Consider the following 21,673-nt stretch of genomic DNA (forward strand, 5'->3'; position numbering starts at 1 on the left):
TTAAAGTAACAAATATTTCAAATTTTTATTCAGAGCTAAATAGATATTAATCATATAAAGCTCAGTTACAGTCATGTACAAAAATTAAATGAAATTGTTTAAGTTTTGAAAAAATAAACACATGATAACAAAAGATGAAACACATGAACCCCATTTACAATCATGTACAAGTACTTACAAGTGTAAATTACTAGCAAAGTATTAAGGAAATTTTTCCTTGTATTTCTTCCACTCTTTGACATGATTATCAAATCCTGTGGATCTTATTTTTGAATGTTTTAGTTTTTCTTTTTCAGATTTTCTTTTTCTTTTAAACTCTTTAAATTCAGCATAAATTTCATTATCAGACGTAGAAGCTTCAGATCGATGCCTCTTTTTCCTTTTCTTTTTCTCTTTGTGCCTAAATAAATAGCTTCATTAATATTATTAAATAAATAAAATATTTAAAAAGTATTTAGTTCTTAAAGTACAGCACCACCTTGAATTTTAAGGCATTTTCATTCATTATGTTGCCATTTTGTAAATAATAATAACAATAAACAACTTTTGAACAATGACAATAACATTAATGTACAGTTTTTGAATGAATAAGAAAAAAGTTACATAGCCCATTATGGCAAGAGGAGCTTATTGATTATACATGCATTTAGTTTATCAATTCTTTTATTAACTACGTGAGATAAGCACAATTATTTAAATATATGTCAGCAATTCTTAATTTATTATGTAAACAATAAATACAAGGTACAGTACAGAGCAAAAAATTTAAGACTTTAAAAAAATGCTTATTTAAATGAACAAAAGAAGAACTTAGAAAATAAAATACATTTTATGATGTCTTATCTTTATGCAACATTATACAAATAAATCAGCAAGTTATTACTTCTTTAGCATCAATAACCATTTAAAGCAGTCTTGGCGCAGTTTCTACCAGAGACTTTAGTGCACACCTTATATTAGAATTGATACAAATCATATTTTTTTTTTCAGTGTTTCCCAAACTTATGACTTTTGTGTACCCTTTCTAAATTTTTCGTAACGCTGTGCACCACTAATAAAAAAATTAATGTATTTTTTACTATGAAAAAATTGCACAAAAGTTAAAAATCACAACTAGCTGTTGACACCACTAATTATTAACTGTTAACTCTGAAAAAAATAGCCAATAGAAAAATACGTAATCGTAAATTTTCATGGCTAGCTTTGTTTATAAATAAATTTTTTTGAAAATTTCGTTTGTTGCAAGATATTTCGCATAAGAACGCGTACCCCTGCTAATCTGTCCCTGTACCCCACTTTGGGAAACACTGCTTTAGATCAACAAATATGATATTGAAAAAATCAATTACTCTACATGAAACAAGCCTTTTTTTTCATTGATATACCATAAAAAAAATACAATCAGCAATTTAAAAAGTACTTATATTTAAATGGATATAAAACTAAATGGGTATAAATAAAGAACAACATGAATAAAGCACAAAAAATGGACATACTATAGTTTTTGTTTTAAAAACAAAAACCCTCCTCAGTGTCGAAACTCAAAATCTCAGGACAAATTAGGAGACAAGCATGTTATAATAAAAAAAAACGAGGTTCAATTATTAGGGGATGAGGAAAAAGCTTGGAAAAGATAATAAAAGGAAGAAGCTAACTTAAATCAGTGACTTAAAAAAGAAAAAAAATCAAGTGATTAAAAGTCATGTCACAACCATGCACTGTCTCTTCACAAAAGCAACACATAAATATTTAAATTGATCATACAATTTTTCTTTTCATAACAGAAAAAAAAGATTTACATTGAGAATTTCAATAAAATATTACAATTTTCTTAGTTTTCAAACAATATTAATGTATTTAATTCTAAGATGAGTAGCCTAGATGGTCTCCAGATGTTGATTTCTGAATAGTGCCAACCTAATTATGATCATTTAATACTTACTTTAGACTTTTTTTAATCTAGAGGATTTTTTCTTCAGACGTTCTTCAGGATACATTTCTAGAAATCCATTGTGATCCCACCTGTATTATAGAAAAGATAAGTTAATATTTTTCAGCTTTAAATCAAGAACCTACCTCAAGGATGTCTAAATTGGGTATCCATGCCAACTGAGACAATTCTGTAAGTTATCTCAATTTGGTACAAACAAGTATGTAGAAGTCAGTTTTACAAAACAAGTATGTAGAAGTCATAACTTGCTCATTTAAAAGTTAACAGGCAAGTCCAAGAGTCCATAATTAGGCATAGAATTTTGAAGTTGGGCAAACTTAAGACCTCCATCTTCAGTTTCAAACAAGGATGACAATACAACCACTACTTTGAAGAATTATAAAGTTCCTAAATTATCTCTCATTTTCTCTTTCTTTTTTCTCCGACTAAACAGATACAACTTATTTTGCAAAATAAACTTGCATGATAACAGATTTAGAATCCTCATTAGTTTGTATCTTGGTAGAACTTCACTTAGAATACAATCCAGCCTTCATTGTAGAACAGTAATTTTTCACCAAACTGTATAGGTTCCCATTTCTAACTATAATACTTTTATTACAACAGACCATTATTTTCACAGTGGAAAAAAAAACATTACTTGTATTATATTATAAAGTTTCCCATATGGCTCAAAATGTCACAAATAACCGATACTTTTATTATTATTATTAAAGACTTGCATCAAAAACCTTTTCACGAAACATTTTAAAAACAACAGAGGAGTTTGAATGACATATCGATTAATAACTATAATTACATATGAAATTGGATGACCTTAGAGCCCAGAATTACATATGAAGTGTTGAACTTTATCACGCCATTTTTCTCAATTTTAAAACACAGCAACATATCCACTATTTTAACAAATTACACAGTTCTGAAGGAGATTTTTTTAAGAAAAAGATTTTATCAGCTTCTATTTTTATTTTACATAATTTTTTCTTCCAAATAGACATCAATATATTTCTAGAAATTTACTTGCATGCTGATTTCATAATTTGGACTCTTAAGATCCTGTATTTTAGTGGAATTTTTTCTTTCTTCATAAATAAGTGACTCCCTCCCCCGTTACACATGAAATCTGATACCTAAAATTTGAAAATGTCACAAAAAGTAAATTTTTTACAACTGTTCATCAATATAGATAGGTAATTATTTAACTTATAAAATGAGATACTAATAGTTTGTAAATGTCACTAACAGCAGTGTTTTCACTACAGCGCGAGAACGCGAGAATCTCGCATATTTTTTTCTTTTCTCGCATTAAAAAATGATTAACGCGAGAAATTCGCGTATTCTATAAATCAATTTCAAAATTCGCGAATTTCTCACATTTTGAAAAAAGCTTCGAATTACGCCAATTAGAATAAAATCCATTTCACTTTTCTTCCTGGATCTTTCATTATTTTCAACATTTGCCCAGTTATCTAGATTCCCTATTTACCAGTATTGTTCAGAACTTTTTCGAACAACAGAACACAACCTCTCCGAACCACGGAACCCCTTTCAGAACACATTTCTCTGCAACCGCGTGTTTACCGCAGGTAAGGTTTTTTCATGTAAGACGTTCAAATTTTTTATGCATTAATGTAAGATGGACAAATACCTAGTAAAGGCAAAATCTTCTATGATGATGCAGCAAGAATATTCAATGCTTTAAAAAATAGAAGACGTTAAAAATGCATTATAATGAACCCCTTTCAGAACACATTTCTCTGCAACCGCGTGTTTACCGCAGGTAAGGTTTTTTCATGTAAGACGTTCAAATTTTTTATGCATTAATGTAAGATGGACAAATACCTAGTAAAGGCAAAATCTTCTATGATGATGCAGCAAGAATATTCAATGCTTTAAAAAATAGAAGACGTTAAAAATGCATTATAATGAAAGAAATTTTTTTTAAAGTTTATTTGTATTTTTTCAGTTTTTAGAAATCTCACTTAACTTTCTGAAATCTCACCCTGTTTTTGGGAAAGGGTGAGAAATTCTCACCCATTTTTTTTCTATGATGAAAACACTGCTAACAGTAAATTCTTCGCAAATGAGGCCATCATAGTAATATAGTTAACAATTTATGTATGAAATAGACTCAGTGTTCAGATATTACAAGTGGGATTTTGAAGACTCTCTTTCTTCAACTTAAGTTAAAAAAAGCAACAAATCCTACATGTTTTATTAAAAATTTTCTATCAGCTTTACTTAATTTTCCTTAAGATTTTCTGTATTTTCCATTATACAAGAACCAACACATTTCTAGAAATACACTTGCAAGATGACTTTAGAATCCTCAAAATCCTAGATTCTCTGTCATATCATCTTTACAGTAAAATATAAAGAAAATAGGAAATTTTTAGCAGTTGTAAATAAATTGCTTGTCACACAGAAGATAAAAAAAATTAAAATGAAATTTTCTTTTATGTGTTAATTGCACAAGGGCATAGAATGTATAGAAAGTTACTCACTTTAGATCTTGTGCTGATCTTCGCATGCGTTTTGACGATCTTTTAGCTCGCTTAATTGGATAAGGGGATAAGGGCGCTCTTTTAAGGCATTCTTTGCGATATTGTTCTTCATAACTGTAGTCATTAGGCCTATGTCAGAGAACAAGACAATCAAGAATAGTTTCCTTTTTCATTTAAAAATTGACTAACTTGAATCACTCTTTCAGATAGTAATTTGAAACAGATCCAGGTTTCCAGAATGTAGAATTACACACCTTACACAAAACTCAGCAAATAATATCACATTTCTTCACATATAAATTTAAATAACAATGACACGTGTATTATTATCTAATGGATTTTTAATTATTTTCATCACAAAATCCTATAAAAATTTATAAATAACTGGAGCTCTGATAAAAGAATTGACACATGAAATAAAATAACTCGACAAAAAAACCAACACGCATCTCCTTTTCACAATGTTGACAACAGTTGTAAATGCAATACGATAAATTAAGAGTTTCAGAGTGAATTAATAAAACTCTTCATATTATTTAAATCTTCGTGTACTTTTGTTTTGTTGTCTGAACTTTTGTTATAAATCATGACTCACAAATGTATATATAATTATTAAGAAAGAATAAATATAATCTCAATTCATGGAGTATTGAAGTTTTTATAATATATAGACGGATTATTAAAGCATATCAAGACTTAAACAATAATTCTTAAAAGATGGTTCCTAAAAGATATTTCTTTAAACACAGCTTAACATTAATTAAGAATCAGTTTTATTTCTTCTTCTTGTATTGAAATGAACAACCAGGTCATAGAATTCATAGGAAATTACTTACTTTATAACACGTTCTCTAGGAGATGGTCTTCTTCGAGTACGTCTTCTTGGGGAAAATGAGAGCGATGGTCTTTTAGAATGCTTATTTATATAAGGAGATAATGTTGTTCTTTTATACATTTCTTTGTGATATTGTTCTTCATAACTGTAGTGATTAGACCTGTGTCAGAGAATAAAACAATAAATACTAGTTTTTTTCTCCATTTATAAATTGACTCAATTTACTTTTCAGATGGTAATTTGTGACTAATCCAGGCTTCCAGAATGTAGAATTAAACATCATACATATGTATGAAACTCAACAAATTATATATAATTTCTTTGCAAATTAAAATAACAGTCAAATTTATTATTAATAAATACACCTTTAACTATTTCTCATATAAAATTTTGATTAACGTTAAAAATAACTGAAGCGTTGATGAAATATTTGACATATGAAATAATTCTAGAAAAACCAGCATTTATCTTCTTTTCTCAATGTTGACAACATTTGTAGTTCAATTGGATCAATGTTGATTGGCAGAATAAAATAAAAAATTGCTTTAAAACTCATCATATTATTCAAATCTTCATATAAATAACTGCTACACTTCCAATAAATCATGACTCAAAAATATATCTAGAATTATTTTGTGAAGAAATTCCTGTGAAGATACAAAATTTTTGTGCGAAATTTTACAATTTCATAGATAATTGTAAGTAAATATCAACAATAAATAATTACAAACTGAGACTTACAGATGTACAAAATGAATAATGTCTTCTATCGCGTACAGTTAAAATAATATAGAAGAATTAAAATTATCACATGGAATGGAAAAATTATCACATAATTTTCAAAAGACTAAAACAATCCATTTTAACTCTTAAAAGATAGTTTGAAAAAAGATATCTCATTAAATAAGGCATAAACAATCTTCAGTTCATTTTCTTCATCTTCTATTTATTTGTATAACCAGGTTGTAGAACACATTGGAAATTACTTACTTCATAACGCGCTCTATCGGAGAAGATGATCTTTGAACAAGTCTTCTGGGAGAAAATGATAGTGACGGTCTTTTAGCACGTTTACTTAGACATGGTGACAGTGATGTTCGTTTATGTAAATCTTTGACACATTGTTCTTCATAAATATGGTGATTTGACCTGCATTGGAGAATAAGAAAATCAAAAATAGTTCTCTTTCAATATTTCAAAATTAATTGACCTAAATTACTTAGTCAGATGGTGATTTGTAACAAATTGAGGTTTCAAGTTCAAGTATGGAGAATTACATGTCTTGCATGAAACTCAACAAATTTCTTTGTAATTAATATTAATTACATATGGGGGTTTCTAAATACACCTTACATTGCTTCCCCATTAAGTAACTTTGTTATATATAGATATATTTGTAACACAATAAGATAAATCAGTTCAATTTTTGGTTTTCAGAATTAAATAAATATATACATGTCTTGCATAAAAGTGAATAACCATTCAAATTTTTTTTCTAAATAATTTACATTTTAAACCATGACTAAAAAACCTATCTATAATTATTTTCTAACCACATTCAGATGAAGATCCAAATTTTTTTGCATGAAACTTTACAATTTCACATACACTTGTAAACGTCAACAATAGTCAATTTTTAAAGTTGAGTCTTACAAAGAGTAATTCCCTCAAATTATGTCAAGTTAAAGTTTGGATAGCACAGAGATGGATTAATTAGCATATAGAACGGAATATTGACTTAAACAACTTTTTTTAAACTCTTAAAAAAATATTTCACATGAGATATCTTTTTAAACGCAGCATGCACATTCATTTAAAACCAGCTTCCTTTTCTTCTTCTTTTTGTATTTAAATGTATAACCAGGTCATAGTATCTATAGAAAATTACTTACTTCAAGGCAATTTCCCTTGGAGAAGGTGACAATGATCTTTGAACACTTCTTCTTGGGGAGGATGATAAAAATGCTCTTTTAGCATGTTTATTTAGACAAGGTGATAATGTTCCTTGTTTACATAATTCTTTGCGATATAGATCTTCATAACTGTAGTGATTTGATCTGTGTCAGAGAATAGGACAATGAATAACAGTTTTCTTTTTCAGTACTTCAAAACTGACTAACTTAGTATACTTAGACAGATGGGGTTTGCGACAAATCTAGGCTCCCAGGATGAAGAATTACATTTCTTAACAGATTATTACAAACTTAACAAATTATTTCAAATTACTTTGGTAATGTTAATTATAAACAAATTTAATGTTTACGAAGACTCACAAATTAACTTACATAAAAATAGCTGCAGATTTGATTTTTAATAAAAAATTTACAAAAATAAAACACCTTTACGAAAAAAAAAAAGAATTCTTTTTTTTTTTATTTGTTCTTCAAATTGACATTATTTGTAAGTCACTGCAATAAGTTATTACAAATTTTAGTTTCTAGAATGAAATATTTAGAGTAGAATTCATCAAATTATTCTAGACTTCTTAAAAAACAGGGTTACATTTTTTCAATGACTCAGGGTCAATGACTCACAAATATATCTAAATTTACTTTATTCTCAAAAAACAGTATGCTTTTATAAAATAAAAAAGTTAACACAGAAAATAAAACAACTTTACAAAGATAAACATAAAACATTTTTCAATTTTTAAAATTGACAGCATTTTTAACTCAATTTATTATTTAGATAACACAGCAATCCTACAACAGCCATCTGACAGTTGCTGGTTAAGACTCTAAAATTTTAAAACTAACAAAATGATTCCCACATGATACAATGGTATGATGTTAAAGTGGTCAGTATTGCACACTGGCCACCTTTACTAAAATAATATACATCTGTCGCAGATTTCAAAAATGGACAGTTATGAGAATCAAAATTTTGAAAATGCACTTACTTTTCATCATGTTTTTTTGAATTAGAAAACACAGTTTGTTTTTCTTTATTGTCTTTGTAAAAGAGTATTCCACATCGAGTACACCTGTATTGTAGAATTAGAAATCAAAAGAATTTTAATCCTCAACACTTAAATACTTGAGCATCACTGTAACTTGGAGTGTTTTATTTTTAAATTGAGCTTATATAAAAAAATAACATATGGAATCAACACATATATTACTCAGTTTTGCGTTTGTTTATTTTTCATGATGAGTACAAAATTTTGTTTAGCCAATAAATTTTGCTTTCAGCATCTACAAAAAAAAAACAACTGCAATTTAGATATAGGCGTCAGGTACACAGTTGCAGTTTTATTTCAAAGTTTTATTCGGCGATAAAAATTCTGTTTCTAGCGATCAGGAAACTTATACAGTTATTTCACATTGATCTAGATTTAAATACTAGTTAGTCAGAAAGCTTTTAAAAATTAATAAATGATAAATTCGGCTAGTAGCAGATGTCAAATTTTAATTTTTATAAGACTCTGAGCTTCAGTAGGTATAAGTGCACTCTACTTGTCAGAAAGTAGTCATTGTTTCAAATAATGGTATATTTCCTATAAATACTACAATCTTTTAAATGTTAAAGTTATAACACTAATGTGAAGATTAGAACACTCTTAATTTTGTGAAAAGTAGTCAACACTTTGATTGATGATACCTGCAAAAACAATATGGTAATAAATTTTAATACAAGAGGCCAAGAAATGTTTAAAACTTGTATTTTCTATAGACACAGTGCAGCAGATGAGAATAGAGCATTCTAGTTAATAAGAGAATGGTTGGGATTCAGATTGAGGAAAACACTAGGATTAAATTTTGGTTGTAGGACTCAACTGAAAACACTTTAAACTTGTAATTGTACACACAGACATATCTCAAGTTCAGATTTGAACACACTAGCAAGTTGATTGATGAAATTTTGATCGAAAATAAATTCTATTTTTAATGACCAGGAAATTAAAACTTTTATTGTGTTTAGACTCTGAGTTTTAGATAAGATTATGGCAGGAAAGTAATTAGTTTTTATAAATGTTTAATTTCCAGAAAAAATATTAGCACAATAAATTTTATTTGCAGTGGTCAGGAAACAATGAGAATTTAAATTGTCATCAGATACCAAACTCCAGTAGTGATTAAAGCACTTTACTTAGAAGTCAGATTGTGTAGGGACAATATTATGGTAAATTTTGTTTGTAGTGGTCAGAAAATGATTGAAACTTGGATTATTATCAGAAACTAATCTCCAGTAGAAATTAGAGCACTCAAATTTGGAAGTTCCTCAATATTTTGATTGATGATTAACTTCTCGTAATGACAATATGGGGATGTATTTTGTACTGATCAGGAAACACAAAACAACTTTGCCGACTACTCAAATAATTCAAAGAAAATGGTAAAAGAAAAACTGACAGCAAGCAAGAATGAACAAAAACAGTTACGAAAAAAGATTATTCGGTAAAAATCTACCACTGACTTACATATTAAAAAATTTATAAACTACACTTATATAGTAAGTCCGTTCTGAATTACTTCAGATATTTGGAATTCCTACAGACTAACATACATAAAAACAAATAAAAATAAACTCAGTGAATGAAAATACACTTATTTAGAATATCCTATTTAAATTATTAAGTTCTTATGAGTTTTAATGACAATATCAAAAAATAAAAACACAATATCTTATTAATATAAATGGGTTAGTAAATGCTTAGAGCTATTCTGTTTGCAAAATAAAACTCATAAATACAAGTTTTGAACATCTTCATTAATGCATAAAAAGAATATAACATACAAGATTATACAACTATGAAAAAATTCCTTTTAGTTTCAAAAAGGAAAATAATTCTATAGAAAAGTAAATGATTTCTTAAAGTATACAAATAGGTATTCTTCATATTTAAGATACATATGTAACTTCAATTCAAAGCAACATAAATGAATGAAAATTTGAAGCTGTACAAATGATAACTGGCAATGCATGTTAAGAGATACACTTAATTTATATCTTTAACTAGATAATACAGAAATAAGTAAATTTTTTATTTGAAAAAAAAAAATTAATATGGTGTTTGATTTAAAGAAATATCAGTGTTACTTTTTTTTGCACTTTTTCCCACTAGAAGCTGCTAGTTGCCTTTCTTGATCTTCATCAGAACTTAAGTCTCTATCACACCTACAATGTAGAAAGAGAAAGATTCATAAAAGTTTTTTCATTTACTTATAATGAATTTGGCACAATTTTTTACCTAATTTGTTCACTTACATCCAATGACAACCAACAACCAAAAGTTTGTATGAGTTATAAAACAAATATTTTGATACAAAAATTTGCCAAAATGCTCTGGTTCTCAATTAAATATTTCAATAACAACACTAGATATGTATAAGCTCTTTTTTTTTAGCATAAGCGAGATTAAAAGAGCATCATTTTATTCAATTACTTTATTGTCTAGTAGTAATATTACAGTCAACCCTTTTTAGAACGATTCCCATTACTGCAATACCCCTTTGATTATAAAAAAAATACATAAAGTTGCATTTGCTATTTTATAGATGCAACATTATTTCAACACATATTTAAAGATCCACATTGGACCTTCCATTATAATGACTGAAATTTTATTTCATTTTTTAAAAAAAATTCTTAAAAAATCAGACATTAATCATTTTTTGTTCTTTCAAAACAAACATTTTTCAGAAGAAAATGAATCAATAGAGGATGTAATTCTCTACACATATAATATGTATATATATGTGTCTGTGACTTCATATTTTTTTCTGTTTGAGAATTTGAACAATCCTAATTTTATTTTTTAAATAATAAGATTTTGGGAACCAGTTTAAAGTACAGTTGTGTAAAATATGTTACTTTATACAAGCATGATATAACAAATAAAAAATAAATATGCATACTTTTTGGAAAAACTTTTAGAACTTGATGATGCTGATGATGATCTTTCTTTCCGTGATTCATCAGGATATAGTTTGTGGAATCCACTATGACCCCATCTAATAACAAAATAAAATGTTAATTAATTTAATTAGAAGAATAATGTAAAATTTTTTTAAACTAATCATACAAACAAATTTTTAGTTCACTCCAATATCCAATTTTTGTTATTGATTGAAGCTTATCCTAAAGCATATATTTATTTCACAATCACGTCAGTGCTTCTATCTGATTTTTAAAAAAATGATGGGTTCTTAATACTGAGGACTTCAAATTTCTGGGTCCCATTAAACTAAACGTGGGTCCCTATTTAGAAAATGAATTTTCCCTCTCTTAAACCATTTGTTAATATTCACATTCATAGAGATTCTATCTATAGATAGATAAAATAAAGAATTAAAAAACAAGGAGAGTTGTATTGAACTATCAAAGCAATAATTTAATTTCACATCAACTCATCATTTCATTAAATGAACTATGATAACGACAATCATTTAATGAACTATCAAAGTAATCATTGAATCATGTGTAATTTGACACTTAGAATAATTCTAACTTTCTACTTCAATAATTAAGTAAGAAGAAAACAAACTTATATAAAATGTTTTGTTACATATTTTTCTTCTATAATTTTGCCTACATAAATCTACTGTCATTCTTTTTTCCAGAACATCCTGTGATAACTTATTTTTCATGCCCCCTCTACCATTTTGGTGTATTTGATGCATTATAACACGTAGGCGGAGTAACTGCTGATGAAATTTTATTTTAGAAAGTAAAAATTTTTTTTATTTAGGAAATTATTAGTTAAAGAAAAATAATATAATTAAAAAAATGAAAATTCATTTCACTTAATTAGGAGCCAAATTTTACAACAACAATGATCTAACCTCAGAAATACATAAACGAACCACAAATGCAAACAATGCGTTTTTCAGTTTCATAAAATACACAATGCCCAGTTTTCTGATATTAAAAAGTAAACATCCTTAATATAAAACTCTTACAAGATCTGTTTCATTATATGCATCTGAGACATGGGCATTAACTTTGAGAAATGAGGAGGTGTTGACAATTATTGAGAGAAACCTACAAAGTATTTGTGGTGGAACTTAGGTGGATGGCTTATGGTGAAGGTGAACACACTTAGAATTGAATAAAATCTTTAGAAAGCTTTATGTTGGGAAACACATGAAAATCCAAAGGATAAAATAGGCTGGACATCTGGTGAAAATAATGCAGAAAGGTAAGAACAGTCAAGAATTATTTCTAGCCAAGCCTATAAGAACTAAATGCAGAGGCAGACCTTTGGTTTCTCCATCAGTGGAATTCGTATCGACCAGCTATCGCGGGTCTATACAAATCCCGTACCCAGCTTGCACTGACCACAGTGCCACAAATTTCCTCAGTGGTAGATGGATCATGGGTTAGAGTTCCCTTGCCCTCAGGGTAACAGTGGGAGATTTTCAAGGTTTTCTTCTCCATGCAACACAAATAAGGGTTAGTTTCATCAAAAAAGTCCTCAATGAAGGCAAATTTATATATCTATCTATCAATATATATATATATATACGAACTTTGATGTAAGTGCAATAAAAAAATTATATTTCATAATAAAAGGTCTTTAAGTGCAAAATCAGGGAGATGTTTTAATTTTTATTAAATCATTCTTTTTATTTAATTTAAAGCTTTGGAAAAAATAATTTTACAATTGGTTTAAATGTCTTCTAAAGCAAGAGTGTATTCAGATAAATGTTAACAAAATCTCTGATTTTAAAAACTAAAAATTAGGGGTAAGTTCATACTAAAACGGAAATATATGGCAGGTGAAATGTTTTCACTACTCACTTTTTGAATTGTTCTTTTGTTGATTTTAATGGTCTTTTCTCAGCAGTTTCATCTGGATAAAGCTCTTTAAATCCATTATGATCCCACCTGCAGTATGAAGAAACAAGGACATTTTACAATTTTTATTTCAGGAAATATATTTCAGTGTTCTCTCTAAGCATTTTTAAAAGGGCAACCTGCCCTGCTTGCCTTTTGATTCCCATAAATGAGCCCTCTTTGCCTTTTTTTTGTAAAACTAAGCAGCCCCCCCCCCCTAAAAACACTGCTTTTTTTATTTATATTCCTTTTCAAAGAAAAATTAATTAACTGTTAAAATATAAATTACATACAATAATTATCTGTGTTTATAGGTTTCATTCTGATTACTTTTACAAATATTTGCTCTGTTAAGATTATTCTCAACTGGTTACATATTTATAAGTTTCTTTTTTGCAAGTGATTTTAAATTTTAAAATTATACTTTAACTTAATGTGCTTTTTTTTTTAAAATTGCATCTTTCAGGGTTGGCAGGTTTTTGACATGTGACAGTTTTTGACAGTTTAAACCATGGTTTAAACCGTCACGTCAAAAACCTCACTGTCAAAAATGTCGAAAATGTCAAAAACCTATATTCATATGTGAAATTTAATTAATACATAAAATTTATATATTTTTTATAAAGGATAGTGTTTCTAAATATGTTCTAGAAAAAATAAATTTAAAATTTTGAAGAAACACTTATATTTTGAATAGTAACCAAAACCTTGTACTTTTGAAAGCTCACATCTTTTGTAATATTATGTATTCATTTTCATGTGTTATTGAAAATCTGCAGTGATATTATTAAGAAATTTATTTATAACCAAATTTAGTGTATAGTATAGATTATACTAAAAATTAGACATTTTTAAAGATAAACATTAGCAGTTTTGCACATTAGACATCTTTTAAAGAAAAATCTTTTTAATATTCTTTTAAATCGTCTTAATAATCTTTTTAACATAAGACAATACAAATTTAAGTGCTTTCTGTTCAATACACAGAGTAGTTAGTGTCGATTTACAGTATATTCAGCCTATTCATTTACTATGCTGAAAATTTAGTTTATCCAAATACTTGTGAATTTCATTTTGCTGAATACTATATACATAGTTTTGTTGAATGTCTAAATATTAAGCTGTTGAATAATTACTTCTTGCTTTCAAGATATGCATTATTTGTATTCTTAATACAAGTGGGGGGAAAAAATTAAGAGGTAAAAATTGTTTTAAAATGATAAGTGTAATAATTATAAATAAATATAATAAACAATATGAATTATATTTATCATTATTCACAAATATAACTACTTTTAAATTCAAATTGACATACTGGATAATAAAGATATTCGGTATAACATTAAAAAAATTTTTCATACACTTGTATCAAGTTTGTATTTATACAACATAACTTGTAAGTTCCTTATAAATATTAGTTATATGTTCCTTATATGTCAAAAATGCATAGTAATAAACTTTTAATTTTCTTAAGTATCAAAAAAAAATTTTTTCTTCTTCTTCAAAATATAAATATTTAAAAAAATTTTGTGCAAAATTTTTCTGCACATGCATTTGAATATAAATTTCTGAGATTTTAAATCTGTTATTTTACCTTAATTTTAATTAAAAAATATTTTAAAACCTGCTGATTACCTATAGTATAATTAAATTTCAATATAATGCATGGCAACTGTTGGTAGTTTTGAAGTTTATATATTTTTTTGGCAAACTTTAGTTTTTGACATTTTTGACGGTTTAAACCAGTATTATACCCTTGTCATGTCAAAAACCACTTTTTGACGTCAAAAACCCAACCCTGGCATCTTTACAATTCTAATGATTTTCAGTATAAATCATAGAAATCTTTCAAGCTGATAATTAATTAATTTCTTAAAATTTACTTGTATTTGAAAAAAAAAAATATGCACAAAAATTATCTCCTAGCACGCCTTTAATTATTATTCATAAACTACAAATGTTTCTCTTATTTAGATAATGAGAGAAAATTACTTTTTGAAATGTACACACAAAATAGTATAGGACGGTAGCTTAAAAATTGTTGAGGATCAAATTCAGTTATTACATGACATAACACATTTTGATAAATTTTAAGTGTTAAGTTAGTGCCCTTTTCTATGAGGAAGCACACTGCCCTTTTTAATTCCTGGGGAAAACTCTAATGTTTGAACAAAATTGCTGACAAAATTGCTTGCAAAATTGCTATTTATTCAAAATTGATATTATTGTAGCATTATAACTACCAGCATTCGAGAACTTGCCAATATTACAAGAAAAAAAAGAGAAATTTTTAAATTATAACATAATTAAAAAATTATCAAGCAGTAAGAAAATTTTCCTTTTAGTTGAAAATTAAACCAGAAAAATAACAAATTATAGTATACTAAATTTGAATAATATTAAATTCTAACTGCAATGAAATTTGTATTATATACACATATATTTACTTTACAGAGACCTCTAGGAAAACCACAATTTTACTTATCCTAATTAAACATTTTAGTAAGTTGCAAGAGCCAAAATGGCTGAATTGTAAATTGAGCATTTTAGCTATGTTGCTTAAAAAATGTATTTACAGGGTATCTGCTACATTTTAGATTTTCAAATTCATGAAAATACAACAGCAAATAATACTTTTTTCTTTTTTTTCTGCAGAATTTCATTCTAAAGATACTTTTCTTGTTCATCGGAAAGGAATGAAATACTCCTGATTTTTCTGTTTTCATTTCAGAATAAAAAAATTCGCCAATGACTGGCTTGCTTCAGCTAAAATTTTAAACTGATAAAATAAAAACAAAAATTCTGAAATCACAGAAGTTTAAAAGATAATTTGCTCTAGAAATGTTTTTTCTTTCATTTTTTTAAAGAGCACGATAAAAACATTTTATATTTTAATCAAATGTGACTGTGAGTGCAGATTTTGTTACAAATTCAGATATTCAGAACACCATGAAATTGGGGGGAGGGGGTACATTCCATTTTAAAAATAAGATTTTTCGGCGACCTAAATCCATGACTTTTCATGACAAATTTTGTTCAATACTGAAATTCATTACTTTCCATGATTTTTCATAACTTTCCAGGTGTACGGATACCTTGTATTTATAAAACTAAGGTATGACACAATAAAAAATTTACGTTCCACGTTTGAAAATACTTACAAAAATTTAATTGAATGAAAATGTATTAATTAAGTTTAATAAGTGAAAATATTGACAAAATTTGAAAAAAATGAAAATGTAATGTTAGTACTTACAGTAATTTTTAAAACAATTTAAGTTAAAAAAATTCCAGAGAGTTGGTAGCCTTGATATTGACAATATGTCCCGCACACATTGTGACTAACTTCTATACGAAGGTAGGGCATATCAGGAGGATTAAGAATTGCACAGGAACCCAAGACCAGAAATGTCATCCTACATAGCTGGGTGCGCTTCCATGTTATGAAGATTTTGTTCTTATGCCTTAGAACTTTTACATCACTAAAATATCTTATTTTAATATTTTTGATAAATTATTATGGTGAATTGCAATTAAATAGGGTCAGGAATGGATGATTTATCGTAAGATGATGATTTGGCGAGCTTGTCCAGTTAGTCGCCAAATGATGAAATTAGGATAAATCAATCTGCATAAAAATGTCCTACTTAAGGCTTATCAATGAGCAATTCCACCAAGTAATGAGAAAGCAAACTTCAAAATAATAAAGTACTTGTTCGTTATAAGAACCTTGAACATGTTCACCAACACCTAAGAACAGCTCATAATTTTGGTTTACACAAATCACTCACTCGTTCTATTTGAGTAACAAAAATATTGATAAATGTAAAAATAATATAAACCTATATTTTGGAAAAGTATTATGATATATTGTTAGATATAGATTTTTTTAACAATACATCACATTACTAAAATTTGATCTTAACAGTTATAGAGACCATTATTCGTGTTGGCGACAACTTGCAAAATCAGACACCGACACATGGTTTAAGTATTATAAATTACCCTATTTCTTACCTGTCAGCTGAAGAGGTTCCAGCTACTGTGTCTATATTCATACCGCTTCGAGACCATTCTTGTGATTCGGCCATTTTTTGATGCTTGGAGCACCGATGATTCTTTCGTATCTTTTTCAAAATATCATCATCTGAAACCATCATAGTGAGACCTCTTTCGATTTCCCATTGTTTCCACATCTCATTTTGTTCTATAATCTAATAAATCAACAAAGAAAAATAATGCAAGTTCAGGAACATAGCACTCATCAAAAATATCAAAGAATGAAACACGTTTCCATTGATTTATAAATATTTTTGATCCAGCCCAAGCTGATGGCACCAAAGCTATTTTAATTTCATCTAGAAATATTCGCCGCAAAGCCCTGTAGCTGAAGATTCTATGATGAAGAAGTACATTATAGATTTATAATGTCAACATATTAGTTTTATAATGCAAAAAAAAACATTGCCGACTAGACTGCGTTGTGATTAGGGAGCTGAGCTTCTAGGTTTGAATCACGGACAAGAAACGGATGTCCTTTAATTCTCTATACCACCTGTCCTTACTGTGGGATCAACGTTAGCCCATTTAATATGGTGCCCTTAAGAGAGTGGCCAACAAATCTGTCCTACTGATACCTGAATGACGAATAACTTGATTTAAATATTTTTTCTCTCTTCTACGCAGTGATTCAGCTAGTTTTTGAAAACTAGGAATCACCACAGTCAGGGTTTTTGAATTTCTGGGTCCGTTTTTTAATAAAAGCAGGTCCCTATTAAAAATAATACTTTAAAGACAATATATATATATGCCAGCCTGATGAGGGAAGCTAGATAACAAGGATCAATGTTGAAAATAACAGAAGATCAAGGAAAAAAAGTGAAATGGATTTTATTTAAAATGGCGGAAGACGGAATTTTTTCCAAAATTTGTGAGATTCGCCATTTTGAAATTGAGAGTGCATAAACTTCTTGCGCTAATAATTTTTTAATGCGAGAAAATAAAAAAATATGCGAGATTTGTTCTGTAGTGAAAACACTGAAGTGCATCATTAGGGCACTTAAAATTGCAAATACACAATATAACATAATCAGGGTTTCTACTCTATTTTGAGAAAACAATATTCTGACTTTTGCAGGTTTTTCCTGACCTTTCACAATAAAATTCCTGACCCACCGTTTCCCACTCCAACAAAACTTTTAACATTGCAGTTTCAATTAGTAATAATATGCTACTTAGTCATAAGTATCATTGATTGAATAGGATAAACACTTATATATTAAAGTGGAATTGTGTAATAGCACTTTATATCCCAAATTATCTTTTCAGAAAACTTGTGAAACATATTTTTAATTATCATGATTAGATTAAACTTTTAGTGTGTTTTTGTAGTTAGATACGAAAACTATTTAAATAAAAAGATCAAGAAAATCTGTTGGATTATGAAAATATTATTTTATTTAATGTTAAGTGGAACCAAATGCATGAGTGTCGTCAGGATATAAAGGGTAAATCAAATCTGCGAGACATGTATCAGTATCCTCAAACAATATTTACTCTTAAAACATACTAGAAAATTTGTTACATTAAAATATTAATTTTTAAAAATCACAATTTCACTTAAAACTGACTTTTCTTTTAAAAGATAATATTGAAATATAAAGGGAAAATTATAAAAGTTAATTATATACAAATAAAAATTCAGATAGAAAAATTATGTAACTTGTGAGAAAAATAAAATCAAAAATATCTTTTCTTTTCAGTACTTTTAAATTTATTTCTGTAATACTGTAAGCTTCCGAAGAAACTCAGGGGCTCTTATGTTATATAATATTTCTCAACATATTTTGTTGTTTGACAATTTCTGAATCAAGAACATCAAGTTCTGTTGCAGCAGTTTTCCTCAATTTAGATTTTCTTAACCTCAAATCATCTATCTTTTCTCTTATTCGTTTTCTAGAAATTTCAGCTTTTTTATTCTCTTCGTTTTTCTTTTATTTTGGCTTCTAATGCATGTCTCCATCTTGTTCTAGATCCTCTTACAGCATCTAGCATTTTTTCATTAATGTCTATGTTTTTTATTACATTTATAAATGAAACATATTCATACACACGCCTTTGTGAAATAATAGAGTCTCCATTGAGGTATTCAACCAATAAGCTTTTATTGATTGAAAAACCCCCCTTCGACTGTTGCGTTACCATGAGAGAGGATAAGAAAAATTTTTATAACCTCCCACAAATTTTCAAATTTTTGTTTTCTCCATGCAAATATTTCGAAAAAAATTATCTAATCTCTTTTGCTGTGGATTAAACTCCAAGAAACTCTTTTGCTCTTTGTTTTTTTTTTTTTTGGCAGCATCACAAAACAGTAAAAATTCCTTTTTTGACTTTTCTGCTGTTGTTTCAGCTACTATTGTTTGTAAACCAGTTATTCACACAAAAAGCAATAAACCTAGCAACCCTATCAAAAATTCCTTATCATTGGATAAACAGGAGGAAAATTGCTAACAGGACAGGTTCTACCAGGGAAAGAGGAATGTTATTATGAGGAAATTACATATTTTGAATTACAGAATTTTTCCTTGAAACTTTATTTTTGACTGTCAGTCTTATTTTCCTAACTTTATGAATATGTAAGAAAAATCCTTTTAGCTTAATTTTAGAATAGCCTGACTTCTGCGGGTTTTCCTGACCGTGTAGGAGCCCTGATAATGTATGGTCAAGACTAAGTTTGTAAGACAAGAATAAATGTAACAATAAATAACATATAAACAATTACATTTATTAATAAATATGATTTAGTTAATTACAAATCAAAACAAATAAGTTGAAGTAAAACGTTTTATAACACACTACAACAGGGCATTGTCATGCCCTGTGTCATGTTAAAGTTGCATTTAATATCTTAGCTTTTTTTGACACATAGTATTAAAAATTAGAATATAGTACTTTTAACCTTTATACAAAAAAAATTGCAATTAGTAGTGCTTAAAATATTAGTTTACTTTGATTACTTTCGAGCATTTTGATAAATTAAAATCGGTCAAATAATCTAATTTAGATTTTAGTGGTAAAATATATTGTTAAATAAAATTTATTAGCTTGCAAATTTTGTTCTTAACTTATCTTTTTCTCACGGAATTTAGGTATTTAACACGTTAATAATTTAGAAAATACTATTTTAAAGCAATAAAAAATACCTTCACTTCATAAGAACTTCACTATATAAAAATAGCAAATTTTCATTTTCTTAAATAAAATGAAGAAACATATTAGAACATAAAATTATTCAAGCTACATTACGATACTATGAGATATGGAAAATGTAAGCGTAGTTTTAAAAATAAATAGTAATAATAATAATAAAAAAAAAAACAAAAGAGTTAACATTCGGGTTGAAAAGAATATTAAGGTTCACTAAAATTGCTATGTATTATATTATTATGCATTATTCTTTAGAATTGATAAATTTATTAATTTAGATGCTATTCTGCTAAGAACTACTTTCATTAAATTTTATAACTCCCACGCAAATAGATAAAATAGAAGAAAAAAAAACATGAACTGTCTATAAAACATACGAACACGGATGTAAAATGGGCACCTAAATATTGAAAACTTATGTAAAATATTAAAAAAATTTGTTGGAAAAATTTCTGTTTTCTCGCTTTTAAATACAAGCAGGTAAAAAGTGAAAATAATTATTGTCTAAGAACAATTACTTTGTTGTGGAAATTCGCCGTATTTATGCTGTTTCGAAGTAATTCTTTACCAGCTTCAGTAACCATGACAGAAAAATTAGATGGGAAAATCCACAAATAATAAGGTTAAGTGATATTTTGTAGAAGAACCTTAAATAATTTAACGATACAAATTTATTCTAATAACTTGCTCGATGTTTCAAATCAAAACACTAAAAACGGAATTAGATTTCTAGTTGATTAACTGATTGGTATATACAAGAGTAGTTGAAGTTATACACCAAAGTTGAAATAGTTTTAATAAATGCTTTTATTTTTCATCATTACGAACTAGTTTTTTGCATACTTATTGGTGTTTGACTGAGAGACCTAAGCTAAAATATTGATAGATTGATTGCTATCAAGTTAATTCAAAGCATACTGCCACAAAAAAATACTAAATTATAAAACCAATAAAGACACCCAAAAGAATTTCTCATTCGAATTAAATACGTGCCATTGGTTTATAATTATGTACTTCAATCTGTCATGAAGTGAAATGATAAATTACAGTAGTATAACCGTGAGCACAACAAATATTATTCGTGTACTGCATGTGTTATATGAATCAAAATCAATGAAAAACCTAAATTTCGATCAACAGTTTTGTTGAATTTAAACGCATATTAATAATAAATAATTTATTAATATTTTTTTCTGATAAAACAGTTACAATGAATGCTGTATCTGATGAAATTAGATTTGCACAGAGCCTTGGCTCAAACCAAGTAAAAGTTCGAGAAAAAGCTGTAAAAAGTTTGGGAAAATACTTTAAACGAGTTTCAACATCTAAGGATTGTAAGATAAAATATACCGATTAATATAATACCATGTTATACTTGATTTTTCTAATTTCTTTTAC

At 27.6% G+C, this 21,673-nt stretch overlaps 2 protein-coding genes across 4 annotated transcripts in view; one reads left to right on the top strand and one right to left on the bottom strand.

Moving 5' to 3' along the window:
- On the bottom strand, nt 1-21,198 carry LOC107446442 (uncharacterized). Of its 2 annotated transcripts, XM_016061090.4 has the most exons (12): nt 20,794-21,198; nt 17,087-17,283; nt 13,034-13,120; nt 11,149-11,244; nt 10,331-10,408; nt 8,190-8,273; nt 7,183-7,347; nt 6,281-6,439; nt 5,292-5,450; nt 4,456-4,584; nt 1,943-2,022; nt 1-400 (listed from the first exon to the last, which is right to left on the bottom strand). In XM_016061090.4, exons 1-11 carry the CDS (start codon nt 20,857-20,859, stop codon nt 1,944-1,946), a joined length of 1,299 nt encoding a protein of 432 aa, XP_015916576.2. In that variant the 5' UTR covers nt 20,860-21,198; the 3' UTR covers nt 1-400; nt 1,943. The 2 variants fall into 2 exon arrangements, with proteins under 2 accessions (XP_015916576.2, XP_015916577.2); XM_016061091.4 differs by lacking the exon at nt 7,183-7,347 and having other exon boundaries at nt 231-400.
- The window catches only part of Nnp-1 (Ribosomal RNA processing protein 1 homolog Nnp-1), a 21,162-nt gene continuing 20,653 nt past the window's right edge, over nt 21,165-21,673 (top strand). The window contains exon 1 of one of the 2 annotated variants that reach the window (XM_087152285.1): nt 21,165-21,334. Coding sequence is in view for 1 of the 2 variants with exons in the window: in XM_043043298.3 (XP_042899232.1) it covers nt 21,486-21,609 (124 nt within the window). In the remaining variant the exon portion in view is untranslated. Of the gene's footprint in view, nt 21,610-21,673 lie in introns of both variants that reach the window. The other variant, XM_043043298.3, reaches the window with a different exon arrangement.

Source organism: Parasteatoda tepidariorum, chromosome 9 (genome assembly GCF_982258835.1).
Source record: "Parasteatoda tepidariorum strain Cologne lab strain chromosome 9, Ptep-v5.0, whole genome shotgun sequence".
Lineage (NCBI taxonomy): Eukaryota > Metazoa > Arthropoda > Arachnida > Araneae > Theridiidae > Parasteatoda > Parasteatoda tepidariorum.